Source organism: Acipenser ruthenus, chromosome 9, assembly GCF_902713425.1.
Source record: "Acipenser ruthenus chromosome 9, fAciRut3.2 maternal haplotype, whole genome shotgun sequence".
In the NCBI taxonomy this organism is placed as follows: Eukaryota; Metazoa; Chordata; class Actinopteri; order Acipenseriformes; family Acipenseridae; genus Acipenser; species Acipenser ruthenus.
In genome coordinates, this window is record NC_081197.1 from 1530237 (window position 1) to 1551365 (window position 21129).

At 40.7% G+C, this 21129-nt stretch overlaps 1 protein-coding gene across 4 annotated transcripts in view; it reads left to right on the top strand.

Moving 5' to 3' along the window:
• Nucleotides 1-21129, top strand: part of LOC117406076 (gamma-sarcoglycan-like) — a 59410-nt gene that overhangs the window by 34385 nt on the left and 3896 nt on the right. For all 4 annotated transcript variants that reach the window (XM_059030649.1, XM_059030650.1, XM_059030648.1 and 1 more), the window contains exons 4-6: nt 1179-1266; nt 6903-7022; nt 18508-18580. In XM_059030649.1, the coding sequence (XP_058886632.1) occupies nt 1179-1266; nt 6903-7022; nt 18508-18580 (281 nt within the window). The remainder of the gene's footprint in view (nt 1-1178; nt 1267-6902; nt 7023-18507; nt 18581-21129) is intronic.

The window sequence follows — 21129 nt, forward strand, 5'->3', positions numbered from 1 at the left end:
GCATCAACAAGACCTGTGCCAACAATGATGTAGATGGTGAGGGACAGTCGCCATAACAGCCAGGGAATCCCTCTCCTGTTTGGGCAGTTATGGTCAATGCAATACTGGACTGGAGCTCTGAAAACAAATAACCGGTGGCATCTATTTCCACCTCTCTGTTTCCAGAGGTGAATCTCCCATATAAAAGTTTACCACAGTATTTTTGCATGGTGTATTTGCAGTTTTATCATGCTTTTCCCATTGTTACACTATGCATCTACCATAGTTTACCCTTTTTTGTCATGTTTATTAATATGCTTTATCATACATCATTATTGTTTACAATGCTTGCATATGCTTGACTGTGATTTCACTGTGCTTTATTACACTCTGCTATGCTTTTACAATGGGAAACTTTTATAAGTTTTAATGTTATAAAACTAGCTGACTTCATTGTATGGGCGTTCTCTGTGTGTGGAGATGAAATACAATCCCAGTTTATTGGGGTAAGAGAGGCACAGATACTATAGATTGGAGTTTAAATGCATCCAGCCCTTGTCTTTTCATTCAATCCAATGGACTGAGCCAATTCATTCCAAACAGTTATAGTCAATATTTGTATTTTTAAACCTTTTTTAAATGAACTGTTGTTAAAAACAATATTGGTGGTGTCATCAGAGGGGACAATTGACCGTTCATCTGTAGATATTTTTTTTTTGTATTAGCCAATTGGGACATGAGATCTTGTAGAATTCGAATCTTTATCTTGACGTGAAAGTCGTGTTCACAGGCTGGCCTGTATGTCACAAACAGACAGATCAAGGGCCTTTCCAGCAGCCACAGTGATGAACCTCTTCATTCAGTATCGAAATGGCAACACTGGAATCAGCCTTCCCAGGTCAGTGCCTGGTATCACGCCATCACTATGTGTGATCACTATAATTAATACAATGCTGGGTGCTGAAAGAATGTCTTCATTACTCCTAAACGACTGGCCCTGTTATTATCGGTATTTTGAGCCAGCCTTGATGGAATTTTTATTGCAATTTTGTTCATCTGATGAAGCACCTCAAACATTAATTCGCTGTGAAGAGGAGGAAGCAGCCCTGCTACAGAAATCTCCCCTTGTTCTATTCAAGCTGATCAATCCTCCATCAAGCGCGATGCGGATTTGATCCTTGTCTTCTTTGTCTTTGCAGGACTCATCCCTGCTTCTGCATTCATCTCAAAACATCGTGGTCGATGCTCGTGACATGAACGGGAACGTGACGGGCAGACTAACAGTAGGTAAGATGCGGTTTCCTCAGGAGAAGAAACTGTGAGGGGACGTGTGCTGTAGCACGGTCACAAACCATGGTCTTCTGAGCAGCACCCATTCATGTTGATGTTTAAGAAACTGTGAGGGGACGTGTGCTGTAGCACGGTCACAAACCATGGTCTTCTGAGCAGCACCCATTCATGTTGGTGTTTAAGAAACTCTGAGGGGAAGTGTGCCGTAGCATGGTCACAAACCATGGTCTTCTGAGCAGCACCCATTCATGTTGATGTTTAAGAAACTGTGAGGGGAAGTGTGCCGTAGCACGGTCACAAACCATGGTCTTCTGAGCAGCACCCATTCATGTTTCACAACTATATTTCTAACGAACAGGTTTAAAGGAATTCTATCAATTTTAAGCAAGGCTGAAGGCTTTATAATAACCTGAAAGTTAATCTGAGCTTTCAAACAAAGTCATTATTGATCATTATGTAATTTTGAATATTTTTTCACATCAGCATTTCATAATGAACTAAAACATGTTTTTGCTCTAATTAAACCTTATTAAAAATCAATGCACACCTTAATCCAAAGTGTCAGGGCGATATTAATGTGATTGACTAATATAGTGTTTTTAATCTAGGCCTCAAGGGAAATAATAATTAGTTGTTTTTTTTGTTTTGTTCTATGAATTCACAGTAACAAGACTGATTGCTTTACAGGGTTTATTAAAAATCCACAGAGTGACTGTTTGAAGGAATGTTTTGGTTAATCACTTTTGTACATGAGACATACAGAGCCATGAAGCTCATTATAGCTCAATACAGAGTTCTGTCTCACTGAACTGGAAATCATGAAATTAAAATAGCGCACTGGATGTGAAGAAGTGCAGCTCAGGGAGTTTGTCACACTCACTCAAACCCCTAATATGTGTCCATGCAAACTCCTAAGTCGCATTAACTCTCATTCATGCTGTACATAGTATCCCTGCGCAACACACATTTCAAATGTATTCATTTAACAAGACGGCAAGAAACAACATTATAAAAATCAAGGGCAAAAGCAGACAAGTCATTCATACAGGACAAATACCTGAAACCAGTAATGTCCGATTCCATGAGTGGGTAGCTAGACCATGGTGCAGAACTCATAAGCCACCAGCTTCAGCTTGACCACCACAATCCCACTAGAAATAAGCTTTGAAGTCCAACACCAGAGATTCTCACAGAACATATACCAATAGGACTGGACCAGGGATGGCCAATCACAGTCCTGCAGGGCCATTCCACTCCTGGTCTTTGTTCCAGCCCTGTTATAAATTGTTTAATTGAACCAATTAAACCTCCATCCAGACCCTAAAGTAGTTAATTATCTCATTTTACCTGTTAAACCTGGAGTGGAATGGCCCTGAACTAAACACTTAACACATTACAGCACACACTGTATATCCCTGATGATTGTGGTGTCCAATTATAATAATTTTTTTTAAAGGCGCAAGCTTTATTTTTTAGAGGACAGTGTTCAGCTAATTGGACCGTGTCATTGCTGGGTCTCAGAGCCCAGATCAGTGTGACTTAATAGACACAGATTGCTCTGAGGCTGGTATTGTTGTGCTTGGAAGCAATAGGGATTGTTCATTAAAGTTGTAATAGGCACAGCCTGGTGTTAATGAAGCATGCTGCCTGCGTGAGAAGGGTTCAGTAATGTCCTTCCCACCAAGTCCCTGCAGCCAGTTTCACAAACCATAACTAATTAATGACTTCAGAAAACCCATTTGCTTTTGGCTTACCATTTGTCCCCGATAATTTCCATTACAACTTTATTTAACCAGATATCTTCCTTTTCATCTCCAAGACGAAGAGCCAAGATATATATATTATTATTTATTTATTTTTTTTTTACTTTCGTTGGACACCCAGATCAAGACTATTATTTGGAGGCCTCTGGGTGTCCAGCTGGGTTTGGAAAATAATACATTAGTTGAAGGATAAATTGCAAGACTAATTGAATGATTTCAGAAGCGATTACATTTTGATGGCATTTCCACATTATACTGTAAAGGCTACCACCCCCCCCCCCCCCCGCCAGGCACTGGCGCCCCCTAATTCTGAAATAATAAAAGTGACCTTCAAAAACCCAGACGGCTATTTCATTTCAGGCACTAAAATGGATTTGGTAATTTGATGGCATGCATACTCTTTTCGGATTTAGATGGTATTTGATACCGGTGTCATAAAGGCTAGTCCATTAATGCTAGTACATAGGTAGCTGCATGGTATTTGAAAGGCTATGAGAATCATGATTCCTACGTTCCCGGCTGCTTGCCTGTTGGACAGTCTCATTCTGATCCATGCTGCCCTGGGTAGTTTAGTTGCACTTGACATGGTCTTCCAGAACGGTCAGTGGGCTCAGTCGATACAGTCAGGCCATATACCATGACTCTACATTCTTGATAGCAGGCAGCTTGGTAAAGGAATCTGTATTTTATTTTAGTAACTTCATGTTACTATCGTACATTTTGATTGATGCAATCCAGGGTGATTCCCCAGTGCTGTAAAATGCTCTAAAAATCCAGCGGTGGTTTTTAACCAGGCTTTTTATCTGCTTTAATAATAAGCACACCCTAACACCACCCTCCACTTGCAAAAACATTAACCCTAAAAACCCTGAAAGGAAACTCAATAGACAAAAGCACTAAAAACAGCAAAGTAAGTTTACACTGCTCTAATAATGAAGACAGTAAGGTCAAGTGTAACCTGAGGCTTTGTTCAATACAGTGTTCTTCATAGAGTTTAGTTGATGCTTGGAGATGTATGGATCTGTAGATGGGGAATCGTGCATAAAAGCATTGGTGGAATGGAGCAAGGTCATGCTTATCATGTGCACCCTATTCATGAAACCGTTTGGCCTCAGCAGTTTTTGGTGTTCTTTGGCCGATAAACAGAATGAGATGATAAATACATCTTTCTAAACCTGTAAAAGAGATGCAGCTATACCTATATAAAATAACTAACCATGAACCATTCCCTTTATATATCTAAAGGGATTCATAACCAAAGGTGCATCTACTCCTTGGCAATCATACTTTTGGCAAATCTAAAGCATGATGGTTGTTAAAATTTGCATTAGCAGGATGATTGGGTTAGAATAATGTATTTGCTGCTTGGAAGAAGCGGCTGGCCAGCTCCAGACCTACACAGTGCCTCAGGCAGGATGCTGAAACAGAGAGCTTGAGCTGGGTAGCGGCAGCTCATTAAAGCCACATGTGGGGGCTAGGTGTAAGACATAAAGCTATTATGCATCTTCTGTGGATCGTTATACATGGAAGCAGTGTACTGGATAAGCATTTTCCCAGCATGTGTTAAGAACTTGCTTTAGCATTCAGTTTGTCCAGACCAGAGTTTGTAGAGCACAGACTGATGCAGTGCTGTTGTGAGACCTGCACTACAGTGGGGTTGAACCTGTCTCTGAAAAGAGCTTACACTTGGATAATCGGGATGTGTTTCAGGCCAGTGTATTAACGTGACAAAAAAACTCAAAACAGATGTATTGGAAATGTAATACTTCCAAAGGAAATACCAACCTAGTTAGTAGATATTGATATAATTTAGTGATATATTTAAAGAAAAAGATTGTGACGGGTTCAAGGCATTTCAGTGTAGCTAGGATCCTTGTCTGGTACAATTACTGATGTCCCTGTTTGTATGTTGTTGATTTGAAGTATATCGCTCCCCGAGTGGCTCACCTGGTAAAAGCCCGGCCGCATGATGTGCAGGGTGTCATACAGCCAGGGGAGCGCAGGTTCATGTCCTGGCTGTGCAAAGTCGCCGGTCTTCACTGGGGATTCTGGAGAGAGCGTTGCATCGGCCTTGGTGCTCCTGTGGGTTAGGGAGGCAAAACCGGCAGGGACTGTTTCTCCTTATCGTGCTACAGCGGACCCTACCGGCCAGGTGTCCAGTGAGCTGAGGCGGACACCTGCAGGGCTGGCCTTTATCTTAGCTCGGTAACATCCGCTTTCGAGTTCCTGGGTGTAGAAGAGGAAGCTGGCTCGGTCGTGGGATCGGAGGATGCCCACTGAACCTTCAGTTCTCCTGAGCGGAGTGGGGAATTGATGCAGTGAGGGGAAACATAATTGGACAGTTTAAGTTGGGGAGAAAGTCGGGGGTAAAATAATTGGGCACACTAAATAAACGAAACAAAGGTATATCTGTGGCTGTTGCAGCCATTTAAACATTTTTTAGTGGACTTGGTCCTGTCATGTGTCTGTTCGTCTCAGATTCCCACAGGTTTCTCATTGCAGTTCCCTGTTCTTGGTGTGATTGTGAATTATGGAGAGCCTACAGATGGGAGTCACCAGGGATGCAACAGCGAGCGAGTTTGAAAAGCTGCCTTTGGGCATGACCTGTTTTCCTGTTCATTTGTTGCAACAAAAATATGACTCAGCAAAATAGCACACATCCCGGATACTTCATTTCAACCACCCGGAGTGTTTCCTTTTTAACGGTGCATGAGAGCTGAGTTCAGGGTAAAAATAAACTGCACTGGTCTAATTAATTAGATAGTTTTAGTGCCTGACTGTAAATTGAAATTCTCACACCCAGAGGTTTTCATGCAATTAGATACATAAAGGATATAAATGTCAAATCTTGAGGTGTTCTAATACATTAGCACACTACTGTGTGAAAAGTGGGGAAAAAGAAAAAATATTTGCTTCCAGCCTTTTTAAGCAGATAAAAGCGGTGCTGGTGTGCAGCACAATAGAATGCTGTCATGCATGGTTCAAGGGGAAGATGCATTGCATGTTTTAAGTGCTACTGCATTGCATATCTAAGATTAAAAACACAGATCCTAGGTCTCAACCCTGTGATACTCCACATATTAACATAACTTTAAAAAGCCATAAGCAATGTATTAGGATTTCAAATTTATGACCTATTAAACGAATAAAGACTCATTTTAGCGTGCAATAAATATCTTTCTGTCTGTCTGTAATTAGTAAAGTGAGCCATAAATGCTGCAGGTTCATTCCGGGGCAAGCTAAATAAATCAGCTTGTGGGGTGAGAATCCACTCCTTGGAATATTGACCATTTGCAACATTAATTGATCACAATCATGTATTTTGGCAGAGATTAAATTGTAATTGTGTTGTTTATATAGAATTAATTAACATGCTTATTAACATTTCTGCTTATGGTAAAAATCCATTAAAATTATGTTTGTGCAAAATGAGGCGTGTAAACTTTAGGGTGGTGGTATTAAGATCATCCACTGTTTAGGTTATTAAAATAGATCCTGTTGTACTTCGATCCTGTTGCAGCAGCATTAAACCTTGAGAACAATGGCATGTCAGCCAGCTGTTGTAGTTGAACATATACTTTACCATATAGACCAGGGGTGTTCAATCCCAGTCCTGGAGGGTTATTCCACTCCAGGTTTGACAGGTAAAATGAGATCATAAACGACTTCAGGGCCTGGATGCAGGTTTCATTGGTTCAATGAAACGGTTTAGAACAGGGTTGGAACAAAGACCAGGAGTGGAATGGCCCCCCAGGACCGTGATTGGCCACCCCCGGTTATAGACCCTATCTGTATTTACCTTCGAACTGGTACCCAGGATGTATAAAATGATTTCATTGCCAGGATTTCAACTATTTCTTTTGTTTTCAGGTCCAAAAGCAGTCCAAGCCCACGGCCAGCAGTTTGAGATCCTCTCCAACGAGGGGAAAATGCTTTTCTCTGCCAATGAAAACGAGGTGGTGGTCGGGGCGGACAAACTTCGTGTAACAGGTGGGTCTGTCATCACACTTATCTGTGTGATAAGGAAGCCTAGACTTACTTCACTATTAGTTAGTTCGTTAGAGACGTCTCCATCGTGATTCAGAACCTATATCTGTACCTGAAAATGGTAAAACACTTTATTTTAGAAGGAATTGATTACATTGTGATTACCTACAGTTACACAGCTATATTTGTCATTGTGGTGAACAGCAATTTCTTAAAATGCATCAACTTGCATGATTGTATTGTAACTAGATGTGTTTCCAATGGTGCTCTCAATGAAAACACAGTACACCTGGATTGTATTCTTATAGGGTTAGCATTTGTGGGCACTGGTTCAGCACTGAGATACTGGTTCAGCACTGAGATACTGGTTCAAGCACTGAGATACTGAGATACTGGTTCAGCACTGAGATACTGAGATACTGGTTTAGCACTGAGATACTGAGATACTTGTTCAGCACTGAGATACTGTTTCAGCACTGAGATACTGAGAAACTGGTTCAGCACTGAGATACTGGTTCAACACTGAGATACTGGTTTAGCACTGAGATACTGGTTCAGCACTGAGATACTGAGATACTGGTTCAGCACTGAGATACTGAGATACTGGTTCAGCACTGAGATACTGGTTCAGCATTGAGATACTGGTTCAGTACTGAGATACTGAGATACTGGTTCAGCACTGAGATACTGGTTCAGCACTGAGATACTGAGATACTGGTTTAGCACTGAGATACTGGTTCAGTACTGAGATACTGGCACGCAGGGATAACAGGGTACTGTTGTGTGACCCTGCTGTTGAGTTGGGCTTCTATAGCCTCACAAGTAGACTAGCATGGCCCTTTTTCTTTTTGCAGTGGTTAAGATGCTTGCTTGGGGAGTATGTTGTCAGCCCTCCCTGTTATAGAGGATTTGTATAGAAAAAACAGATGTTCAGCCAGATGTTCAGCCAGGCACGTACAGTGGAAGGAAAAATTAACAGACCTGCTAACAGCACATCCCGCTTAAGAGACTCAGGGATACAGGAAACCAATCCCTGTCCGAATCTTTTCAGAGGAAAACAGCAACACCTTTAGAAATGCAAAGCCATTGTTATCAGAGCCAGTGATTAAAGTCTATTTATTACCTTTGCATCTCGAGTGAAATGTGAAATTCCATTAGCTGAGGCCCTTTGGTTTTTGGCTTTAATTAATGCCATGTGCTGCACGTCAGAAAGACTGATTAAAAACGTCAGTTACAGCTTAGCTGTCGTACGGGTTTACAATCCGTGTGACATCCCGAGGTGTCTGCTAAGATTTCCATAAACGCAGCTCTTCATCTCCTTATTTAATAGGAGCGTGATATTGGGGTTGAATTGATTTGATTGTTGTGGAAGGGAGGTGTCCGTATAGATTTATTCGAGAAGGTGCTGTATAAATAATATATATTATTTTGGATGTATAGTAATTGTTTGGAATTGTTTTATCGTTGTGGCGTTGTTATATTGAGTCTGGTCTACTCAGGTCTCTCTTTGTATTAGTGCTGCACTATTGAGGTGTATCTGTGCTGGCCCTGCCTGCGGGTAACAAAGTGAATAAACTAAACATTCTTTCTGAAAGGAAAATGTATGGCTCAGTTGGCTATTGGGCTTTTAAAAATGAGGGTGACCTTGTTCTTTTGCTATTCAGGGTTGTATCCTCCCTGATGGTCTCAGCTAACTTTGTCTGGTGACTTTTAGACAAGGATGTACGGCAGCTAATATTCTGTGGAGACAAACTGAGTTTGAAAGCCTCAGGACACTGTGCTGTGTGTTCACGCTGTTCCCCAAGCTGCTGCTAATTGATTCTGCTAACAGCCTTCTTATAATCGCTGCTGCGTGGTGTGGGCGTCTGTTCTTTTGCCTGCAGTGGGTCATACCTTTGGTTCAAAGGCTCCTGTAGTCTCCGCTGCTTTCCTCTCGCTGGTAACTTCTCGAACGGCTCTGAGTTTGACTGCAGGAGGTTACTGATCTGATGGATGGCATGTGCTGAGACCTTCTTGATTAACACTAATTACTCTTCACGTCCTGCTATATGTATATTGAAATCAGGGGTTTAGATTCTCCATATTGTCGCAGAGTCGATCTAGATGATTAAAAAAAAAAAAAGAAAGAAAAAAAGAAGTTGCCATTTTAGTGATTACACCATTTTCTTAAAAAAAAAAGATCATTTGTCTTTATGAATCCTGACATTTAAAGGGTTTGGAAACACTTTACATTAAGCGTCTTTAATTACTGTGTATTTATATAGTAGTTATAAAGTAAATACATGTGTGCTTACACATCATTACAATGTTATTATGCATGGTTACAATGTACTTAAAGTGTGAATGTTTTTGCACTAGATATGTAAGTGCACAACTGTAACCGAAAAGGGTTAGGGTTAGAGTTAGGGTTATATCGTGAGAAAAATTAGTATTATTATTTGTTTATTTAGCAGACGCCTTTTTCCAAGGCAACTTACAGAGACTAGGGTGTGTGAACTATGCATCAGCTGCAGAGTCACTTACAACAACGTCTCAACTGAAAGGTGGAGCACAAGGAGGTTAAGTGACTTGCTCAGGGTCACACAATGAATCAGTGGCTGAGGTGGGATTTGAACCAGAGACCTCCTGGTTACAAGCCCTTTTCTTTAACCACTGGACCACAGCCTCCTGCACAGATTAAGTACATTGTAATGATGTGTAAGTACACATTCCTGAGCCCTGCTATGTAAATGCACAGTCATTAGAGACACGTTGTCTGCATTGTGCTAATATTACCTTTCCTACCTGTTTAAGGCTCCAGAGTATGGGTTCTGTGTGGCTCTCTATTGTTCTTTTTTGATTAGGTCATTGTTTGCCATGCTTGCTGACTTCTGAAAAGACTCCTCATGGCTGGTTGTGTGGAAGCATATAAGTGTTGCGCAGACTCCAGTGACAGCGCAAGATAACAATAGAGAACCATACAGAACACACACAGTAGAGTATTAAACAGAAATTACATGAAATATTAGGAACATGCAGGTGATCCTTTAACTGTTTATCCCATATGAGAAATCAGTCTGTGGCCGTTAAGTATTTGTCCAAATCTCTCTTGCGTGTAGATGTCATCCTGTGCCTATAACACACCGCGACGCATATATACAGCAACGCTTTCTATGTGCAATAGCATTTCCTGACTACAATCTTCGTTTCTGAGGTTTATAATAAGTTAATAGAGTGTGAGTAGGGTGCCTCTCTCTTATTGTAAAACAAATCATTTTGCACAATGTGAGCAGACAGAATCACTCAGGTTTGCTTCAAAGCCCAATCTGTACCGGATGACATTTTTTATAACAGTAAGAGACACCCCCATGCGTGATATATTAGAGTTTGTAATATTAATTTATAAATCAAGTTTTCCAGGGTGCCTTATGTACATGTTTGAAATCAGGGCTAATAGAAGGGCTGAGGCTTCTGTGGCATGAGGGAAGGTTTTTTTTTTATGTAGTCTCTTTATAACTATAATCATAAAGGTAGAAAATGAGTCTGATTTGCATTACAGTAATTAAATTACATCTAATTAAATGGATGTTCATTAACGGAGAGTAATCCATAAAAGCAGCATCTGTTATGTTACTTAATTAAAGTTAATGGAACCCCACTATAAATTGCTATATGGGTTATTTTATTGTTAAAAAAATGAATATTTTATTACACATGTATCCATAACAATAAAATTAGGTTGCAAGTTTTGAAATGCTTTTTTAACTTATTTTTTTATTTACCTGCAAATTATTTCCTTGCATGTCAAACAATAACAATTATACATCAGATGGTGCTTTGAGTCAGAAATTGCCAGCCCCTGCAACATATAGAACACTCGCTTGTGTAAATAGGACGCCCCTTGCAAACACACGACAGATGGCTTTGCTAAGAAAGCTGTACGATTCAGCCATGAGTGTAGTGTTTTATCCACATTGCGTTAACAGCACCCCCTAGTGGAACTAGGCAGTTCTGCAGCACACGTTGTAGTGGTGAGGTCCTGTTCCCTTGCAGTAGCATGTGATTGTTATTGTACATGAGCAGCTGAAGGAACACTCAAGGAATACAAGTGTCTGTAAGAATTACAAACAGTACAATGAGAGGCAAGACAACAGGCATTAGAATCGGGCTGAGGGCAGTATCCGTTTCGGTAACACTTTAGTTTAGGTGTCCGTTATAAGTGATTATAAACAATGACAAAAGTGTATAATAATAGTCTTATTATTTCTAATCATATTCTATAATTGTTAAGAGCATCATTAATAACATGTTTATAGATTGTTTACAATCACTTATAACAGATCCGTAAAGGGTTACGTAACTCTTAGCTCTCTGTTCTAAGTGATTAGAAGCAATCTATAAACATGTCTTTGCTACTGTAAACATGGATACAGGTTATATAGGTGTTCTCTGAGCCTGTTGGATCTAAAGGCTTTAGGGCTGATGGACAGCATGTGTCTTGGCTTTTTTTGTTTTTTTGTAATTTAAAATGGCTTAAATCCAGGCTGTAGGTTACACCTAATTCAAAGGAACTGGTAGATCTCTCTGAGAAAGGGCGCCTGAAGGTACAGTAGTTAGGCACTTTGTCTGTTTTTACTGTATTTAAATGCTATTCAAAAATAACAATGTGTAAATGTATCAGCAATATAACATTCTTATAACATGCAATAACAAAGACAATGTCATTCAGTGTTATTATTTCCAATCACAGTATATAACTGTTAATAACATCATCAATAACACATTTATTATACTCATTATATATAGATTATTATAAACACTTTATAAAGTCATTATGTAACCATTTTTAAACTTCATAGCAGAATCATCTCCTCCCAAATCTATTAGGGGGCAATAGGCATCGTGTACATTTTGAGATCACTTACTCACAACTTATAAAATCATGAAACATGAATTATTTATACTGTAAAAGATAAGTCAACTCAGGTGCCATCTCTCGTTAGCACTGGAATCAATGAGTTTGCTTAGTATTTATTTTTTAAATGAATGTAATTCATGTACTGGGTGTGTATGCATTACAAAGATTGAATTTTAATATGGCTGGTATTAATATAACAGAAACGCACACAGAAAGAAATAATTGACTGATGTGGTGCCCAGCTGAATGTGCCAAATTCCTTGTTATGTTTTTCAACATGGGTTGCGTTGGAAACTTTCCGATGTAGCTTGGAACTTCTGTGTTGCCATAGCAACTTTGCTGCTGTCAAATAAACAGCTGCTACTGTAGGCTGTTCCACACATGAAGATTTGCGGTAAGCCCGAGTTTGGGAAGAGTCCATTTCAAAAGAAGTCGGAGGACGTTAGAATGTCTGCTTTTAAAACGCTCAGTGCAGAACCTAATTGCCATTGATTGGCATGCAATTGTAAAAGTGAGGGAAGGACAGCTTTTCCTGTTTTGAAATCAGCACAATAACAAATAGGTGTGATTTATTTAACATCTGCCGACAAATACTTCTTAAAGGCAGTTACTCTGAATTATTTGGACAATACATGTTTTGGGACAACCCTTCTGGTAAGCGCAGTTATTTCTTACTAGTTTCTCGTTTTTAACAACTGCAGTCGGTTTCTTCTCTCAGCCTTTGCTTTTGTTTTAATACAGGGCCCTATGCGTCCGTGGAGCCCAATGCATTAGAGTCTGTGTGCAGTAGCTTTGAAATGCACATCATGGCTCAGGGATTCATCTCAGTGTTATTAAGATATTAATGCAACCTCAAACATTCTAATACCCAGCTGAGTGGCTAAGCTGTGAAGTTTCTGCCTCGTGCTTGCCCTCAACATTAAACATTTAGTTACTGCAGGAAGATATGCTTATGAGGGTGTGGGAGGTGTATGTGGTGGGAGTGTTGTACTGTACCCTAGAGATCCAAAATCCTGTTCAAAAAAGTGATTCATTTAATATTGGACAACTACATTTATCCAAGCAAGATCATTTATTTTGATTAAAAAATAAACATTACAGTCCCCCTTCTTACAATGTCGTTCTTTCAAACCTCCCTGTGTGGCCTCTTCAATTATATAAAGACTGGAGAGGCATGCCCTGAGCCACCAATGCGAGATGATGGATCACCCATCCTACCCTCAAGGCAACACAAAGATAATACTGATTCCCTAAACATCCTATGTGTGGTGTGTATACCTGTGCAGAATGTGAACCGAACCAGCATGTGTGTACCTGTGTAGAATGTGATCCGAACCAGCATGTGTATACCTGTGCAGAATCTGAACCGAACCAGCATGTGTATACCTGTGTAGAATCTGAACCAAACCAGCATGTGTATACCTGTGCAGAATGTGAACCGAACCAGCATGTGTATACCTGTGCAGAATCTGAACCGAACCAGCATGTGTATACCTGTGTAGAATCTGAACCGAACCAGCATGTGTATACCTGTGTAGAATCTGAACCGAACCAGCATGTGTATACCTGTGCAGAATCTGATCCGAACCAGCATGTGTATACCTGTGCAGAATCTGAACCAAACAAGCATGTGTATACCTGTGCAGAATCTGAACCGAACCAGCATGTGTATACCTGTGTAGAATCTGAACCGAACCAGCATGTGTATACCTGTGCAGAATCTGAACCGAACCAGCATGTGTATACCTGTGCAGAATCTGAACCGAACCAGCATGTGTATACCTGTGCAGAATCTGAACCGAACCAGCATGGCAGAACAGAGAAACAGGACCTCGAGTGACTGCTGTGTAAAGCTGAAGTTTTGAACACAAAGCCACTTTTTCAATAACAGTGGCTTGAAACCTGGTTCCAGGGGAGACCTGGAGACCTAGTCTGAGGCACCTTTGCTGTATCATAAATAAGGGTCTGTTACCTGTGTAATACCGCTGTGTGGCTGAAGACACAGAGACACAGCTGAAGATTGCTATGGCTGAAGCTTCAGGGGGAGGCCGCCGGCACACACTCATGTTTTGTATTGAATTTTTTTTAGCCCCAGTTATTTTGAATTCAAGGTGAAGATGTCTCCAGTTTTGAATGATGTCGTCAGACCTGGCTCCACTGCCGAGATGGCCTGCAGCCAGGAGACATGTGGCACTGTGCGCTGTGGGGCTTTGACGAATGACTGAGACATAAAACAGAAAGCCATAAAGAAGATCAGATAGCTGGAGAAGGAGCGCTGATGGGCGAGGCAGGGGACAGAAATAGTTGCAGTAAAGATTAATCTGTCCGTCTAGTCCTTGGGGGGGGGGGGGGGGGTCGAGGTGGCTCAATGCCAGCAGATGCAATAGTCCCGCATGCAATGGCATGTGACAAAGGTTCCAGGGAAAGAGTTGCTAGCAGCACATGATGAAGATCCAGCCGAGAGAGAGCAGTGTGATGGAAAGAAGCTCTCGTTGTTGTAGATACGGGACAGAACATGCCAGTTTGTGGTAGTTGTTGGTGGTTATAATGCACAGTGTGCTGTTGTATATGGAAGCAGAACACAGCAGAAAAGGATCTGAATGTCTGATGAATGAAATCCTTAAAGGGGTTCTAATTATTGTACCCCCATGGGACAGGAGGGGGAATACTGTAATTAAGTCCCTTTATTTTTGGCGTTTTGTTTTTGAGGAGCAAACAAAATAATGTCATAAAGTGACTCTGCTTTTACAGTAACATGTTTATTTTGAGCAGACTGGTGTTCAAAGAAACAAACTTGTTAATTGTTCAATTCGATTCTTTAATGAGCTAATGCGCAGAGACGTACAGGTACTGGTATTGAAGTCTTCCCTATTTTTTCTTTGTAATTATTTGACTACACGTATATTAAGGCAGGTGTTAGAGGTGACAGAAATGTTGCTTCCCTTTCATTGCCCTGCCCAGCCACACTCAGGGCTTATTTTAGCAGTTCAGAAACCGATTGAAAGTTTTCGCATTAAGTAGCTGAGCCACTGTGACCTGGTAACAGATTTTAATGATGTTTCATCGGTTCAAAATAAATATGTATAAAAGGCGAGTCATTTATTATTGTACTGAGACTAAAGGGTTCCAACTGTAATATAGAGGTAACTCAAAAGGTTAATCTTTTTTTTTTTCCTTAAATACTTTTTAATATATATATTTTTTTTTCTGTGGTCCGCAGTGGTGTCTAGATTGATGTTGCTGATGGAAATAGACCAGCTCAGATATACTGTAGTCACCTGGGTCATTTGTAGACATGAGATGATTAAAACTAATTTAATTTTTTTTTTCTTTTGCTTATACTAAACTATGGTCCCATGCTGCATTGTACCGTGCTGCTAAAGCTAAATATGTTTAAACAAGCCATCTGCAAAAGCCTCCCTCCCAGGAATATGAACAAATTTATAATTACCGTTACATCATACTGTGCATGTCTGTGAGATCCAGGACCGTCTCATCGTACTGCACATGCCTGTGAGATCCAGGACCATCTCATCATACTGTGCATGTCTGTGAGATCCAGGACCGTCTCATCGTACTGCACATGCCCGTGAGATCCAGGACCGTCGCATCGTACTGTGCATGCCTGTGAGATCCAGGACCATCGCATCGTACTGTGCATGCCTGTGAGGTCCAGGACCGTCTCATCGTACTGTGCATGCCTGTGAGATCCAGGACCGTCGCTTCGTACTGTGCATGCCTGTGAGATCCAGGACCGTCGCATCGTACTGTACATGCCTGTGAGATCCAGGACCGTCGCATCGTACTGTGCATGCCTGTGAGATCCAGGACCGTCCCATCGTACTGTACGTGCCAGTGAGATCCAGGACCGTTGCATCGTACTTCACATGCCCGTGAGATCTAGGGAATGAAAAGGGTCTGGGAGGGACTTTTGTGAACTTCAGTAGTCCCGTTTGTGGAATCAATAAACCCTTTTTTGTAAAGTAGCCCTGTTTTTGGAATCGATAGCCCCTTTTTTTGAAAATTAGCCCCTTTTTGGCGGGACGTTAAACCTTTTTTTGGAAAGTAGCCCCTTTATTGGAATGTAGCCCTGTTTTTGGAATCGATAGCCCATTTGTTGGAAATTTGCCCAGTTTTAGGAATGTGGCCCCTTTTTTTGGAAAGTAACCCTGAGTGACATTTTAACAGTATGCACTGCACACAAACACATGCATGATTTTCTTTTTCTTTTTCTTTTGTAGTCTGCTGATTAACATTGACTAGAGAGCAATCACTGTTGCTGCTCTCTGTTTAAAGTTGTACAGCCTGTCTGTAAGTGGTGTTTTATGTGCACTGGAAAACAATGCGCGTTTAAAACAAACATTGAGGTCCTAGCTGAAACAAAAACTGTTGAGAGTACTTGAGGGCCACAGTTTAAAAATCACAGATTTACACAAATGTAAATACTAAATGTAAAGTGTGAAGGATTCTCTTTGTCTCAGTCGCTGTTTTCACATGCTCAAGTGGGACGAATTTTGGGTGAAATGTGAACTGAAACCAAAAAGGATCATCTTTATGAGTGAACCTTTCATTAAGCTCATTGAGGGAAACCTTTGTCTGAATAGTCTGTTGAAGGGGCAGGATGCATGAGATCATCCCAAACAGAATCACTTTAAATAAACTAAAAAAACTGGGATCCAGCATTACATCTTGCCATTGATTTTTCAATTTATAGCTATAGCTGCAATTCCTCTAAATTGGCACAGCCGCGTATCTAATTTGTGGAATGCCTGGTGACGGCTTAACATCTCACTTAGGATCCTTAAATTATGTCAGTGAAAGAAGAGAAACAGCTACGTGGGCTGATCTTCAATGAAAAAGTAAGCCAGCTGCTGTCATGTCCTTCCAACTTTCTTTGAGGAAGATCTTCACTTATTAAAAACTGTGGTAGGTGGCAATAAATTGGATGAGTTGCTGCACTTTAATTGGAATCCCTGAGATTGCACTCTAAGGCTCTTATAATCATGATTCAATGTGCAGTTTGACATTTCTGTTCATTTGTCTGCTTTGTTTCAAGACCCATGTGGTCATGCAATGTGATCTTTTCACATAGCAGGCATGTCCTTTTAAAAGAGCCGGTCGGTTAAAAAAGCAAGAGAGTATTGTGTAGGTTGTAGTAATTTCCCTGTTTGGGTGTGCAACACTAAAACCGTATCAATTAATTAAGCATTGGCCAGCTTCTGCAAATTCAGTGCAAGCTTTTGAGTACATAATGAAATAGCAAGACCAGAAAAAGCAGGGACCATATTGTGTAAAACATAAGAGACTTTATTATATATACTTTTTCACATCGACTTGTTTGCTTTAGTATAATCCCATGAGAATACATATTTGTAGCTAAGAAAACTGTGGGGTCCATGAGCGCCTTACCTGGTAAAGGCACTACTGTGTGATGTACAGAGTGAGTCATACAATCAGGGGAGGGCAGGTTCAAATCCTGTCCGGGGTTCCACAGAGCGTTGACAGGCTCTGACACTCTCACAGCTTAGGAAAGCAGAATTGACAGGGACAGTCTCCTCATCGCACTACAGTGGACTCTTCTGGCCAGGCGCACGTTTAGCTCAAAGCAGACACCTGCAGGGTGTTGAGCTCCTGGGGGCAAAGAGACTATTGGCTTGGCGCTGGGACTGGAGGGCTCCCACTCACCTTCATTTCTACTGTTGTGGGGATTGCTGCAGTGATGGAACAGAATTGCAGATTGTAAATATGGAGAGTAAAAACAGGGGTACAATATATATACTAGAAGAGAGACGCCTGTCATACATACAGCTTGACTGTGTGATTGAGGGCGCATTGAGTGTAGCAGGGAATGACACTGGCAGGCAAGCCCATTGTCTTCAAGCACCCTCCATGTATCTTCTATAGTCAGAGCTATTTTGTGAGAAGTACTTTTGACTGTCCCTTTTTCAAGGTCCTGGATTTTGAATCAGCTGTGAGTCTTGCATGGAATCAGTCACTCAGCAGCAGTTCCAATGAACAGTGTTTCTAACTGAGCTTTTCCACCATTCGTTCATCAGAAGTGTACTGTGTCCTGTTATCTCAGAATAACAGCTTTTGGAAAACTGATTGGCAGCTGTTGTAAGTCATATAGGATTCATCCAGGTTATTGTAAGAGTATATGCTGTAGGAGTCTTACATTCTTTACTGATTTTCTATATGTGTAGGTCTTAACTACAGTGCATGTCCAAACAATACAAGGCATGATTCATATTAACAATCGGTGACTTTCTTCTGTGTTTTGTGAACCAGTCAAGATGCCTTCACCTAGGCCCTGAAGAACAGCCATTGAATATTGAGTTCTATCTCATGGCTCTGGCTGCAGAGTTGTGCTTCAGACTGACCCATTGAATATTGAGTTCTATCATGGCTCTGGCTGCAGAGTTGTGCATCAGGCTGACCCATTGAATATTGAGTTCTATCATAGCTCTGGCTGCAGAGTTGTGCTTCAGGCTGACCCATTGAATATTGAGTTCTATCATGGCTCTGGCTGCAGAGTTGTGCTTCCAGCTCAGTCATCAATCCTCAAGATGACGTATTTGTTTTCTTTTCCAGGCCCTGAAGGCGCTGTCTTTGAGCACTCTGTGGAAACACCGCATGTCAAAGCAGATGCATTCAAGCAGCTCAGGTAAGGTGAAATACTAACCACATTGATCCAAACATCAGCTTTAGTGTCTAACTAACATTTATATTCCCTGATGCATATATATATATATATATATATATATATATATATATATATATATATATATATATATATATATATATATATTACAAACTAAGACATCATTTCTAAGCACAACTCCAATAATGAACTGACAGAAAGGACCGCTTTTCCAGGGTGCTTCGTCCTGCCACTGAATGAGTAACAAAGATGTATCCTCCAAGGTTTAGCGTTGTGTTGATATTGTAATGATTTGCCATCTCAGCCCACTGAATTGAATGGAATGCCAAGGGCTGGACGCAAACTGCAAATCATAAGGTCCAAAGACTAAAGTCTTACTATTCAACTAAAGAGCATGCTCTGCAATGGAGAGGTCAGTACGGGTCTTATGCTGAAGTGAATATTATTAACTCATTAGCTGCTAGAAGGAGATTCATTACAATATACGCATTACTGACAACACGTTTAGTGGGAGCAGACATTTAAACAATGTTTTTCAGTTTCTGAAGCCTTGGTATAAGATTTGGTATAATATAAGTATCAACGTCTGGGGATATATGGAGAAACCTGTAAATCTGTCTGTCACACTTACATTTTCAAATGTACAAACGGTGAATGCAGATGATACTATCATGGTAGAGAGTGTATTTTAGTAATAGGGGTGTGCCGGGTAACAAGTATGAACAATTATATGTAACGAGTGTAATGATTTAATACATAAATTAAAGGTGAATACCAATACTCTTCTTTGATGGGAATTTTGGTTTTTGTCCGGACATTTTCAATGTTAAAAAAACACATTAAGACTTCAAAACAATAAAAAAAAACACTGTAAAACAACGTTAAGCGTTTTGTTGGTCACATTCTGAATGCCAGAAATTTGTTTTAACGGCACGTCTAGTTTTATCCCTGCCCACCTCCAAGGATGATACAAGTACAAGTCCTGACATACAAAACAGACTGATGTTCACCAGCTTTAAACTTCCCAAGTCTGGCAGTAGAATGGAGTTAGACCCGTCATCCACACTGGATCACCAGAGCCATTTGGTTTGTGTTCCGGAGAGCGGATCGGCTGGATCCCCAGTACAGTTTACACGGCTGAGCCGAGTTGGAAGTGAAAAGTAAAAGCACAATGGAGTTTCCCCTAACCCTTTCTCCTTCCACCTGTTTACCGGGGAAAGAAAGTCCTCACTTTTTCAGTGGAAAGGTTTACTCTTCATGCATAAGAGAGCATGTTCTTCATGCACAGCTGCGTAGTTTCTTAGCCAGTCTCATTTCATTAGATGTTTTCTTTAAAACTGTTAGCTGAAATTCCTCTGAGCCCTGCGGGTGAAACACTTGTATTGCCCTTTACAGTTCACTTCACCGCACTGACTTCCAGCTACATGTGGGTCTGTGCGCTCTGTGTTTCTTTAATCACTTTCCATAGCAGCCCAAATCCAAAACGAAGTATTTCTTACATTATTCAAAGTTTGTAGCTGTTTAAAGATTTATGAGCGGATTGCTTCTGAATGGATTGAAATCACTCCGAATATATTCATGATTCATCTTGTGAGACCCGGAGCAGGGACCAGTTCAGCAACAGTCAGTCCCTGCAGCTTGCAGGCAAAAAGGAATCATTTATTGAATGCATTATTGTGCAGCTGATGTAACCAGCCATGCTGTAATATAACTCAAGAATGCTTTGCTTTGATGATTGTATTAAATCACTACCTTTTAAATACACTTGTTATGAGGATAACGTTTTATTTATCCAAAGGCCAGTTGTTGAAACGTCCCTATTTGTAAGTTGTGTTGGAGGAAGGGGAGGGTGCAACACTGAATGAGAAGGCAAGGGAGGCACTTTTGCAAACAGCACATGGGTTGTGTAAGAATGCATGTTTAAAACAGAAGACTGCGGTTTATAAGGAGGCGGCATCATCACTGGTCCTTCTAAAACATGTTTAACTTCTCATTTATTGTCAGAAACCACCAATGTTGTAGCATGGAAATGTATAAACATTCCTTTTTAACTTCATGCACTTGCAGCCTGTGTGGAGTGTGTGCTCTACTGCCCCCTGCAGGAACTCTGAGGATCCACGACTGGCTATTACTATCCTGTGGTTCACGTCACTGCTTCAACAGTAACTAGCAACTGACTCTTTAACTTGTCAACAGTTATTTACTGAAAGACTCATATTCACAAAGCATCTATTTAAATTATAACTGCTAAGTGGATTTACTACGACTGCTACCACTTCTGATTGAAACATGTTTGTATGATACGTATCAGTACCAGATCATATCACCAGATATAGTTATGAGAGTACAGCTTTGCAGAATTAGCATGTCCTGTCATGAGTGTTAAAGCCAAACAAACCCCAACGCTCTGACCATCAGCAGCTTGTCAGTTTGAAGGTGAAAATGAAAGAATCTCAATCTCACACCTGCCAGCGGAACACTCTCATGACACTGGAGTTTCTGTACTTATGAATACATTGGCCCATGAAGCTTCTGTCAAAGCAGCAATGATG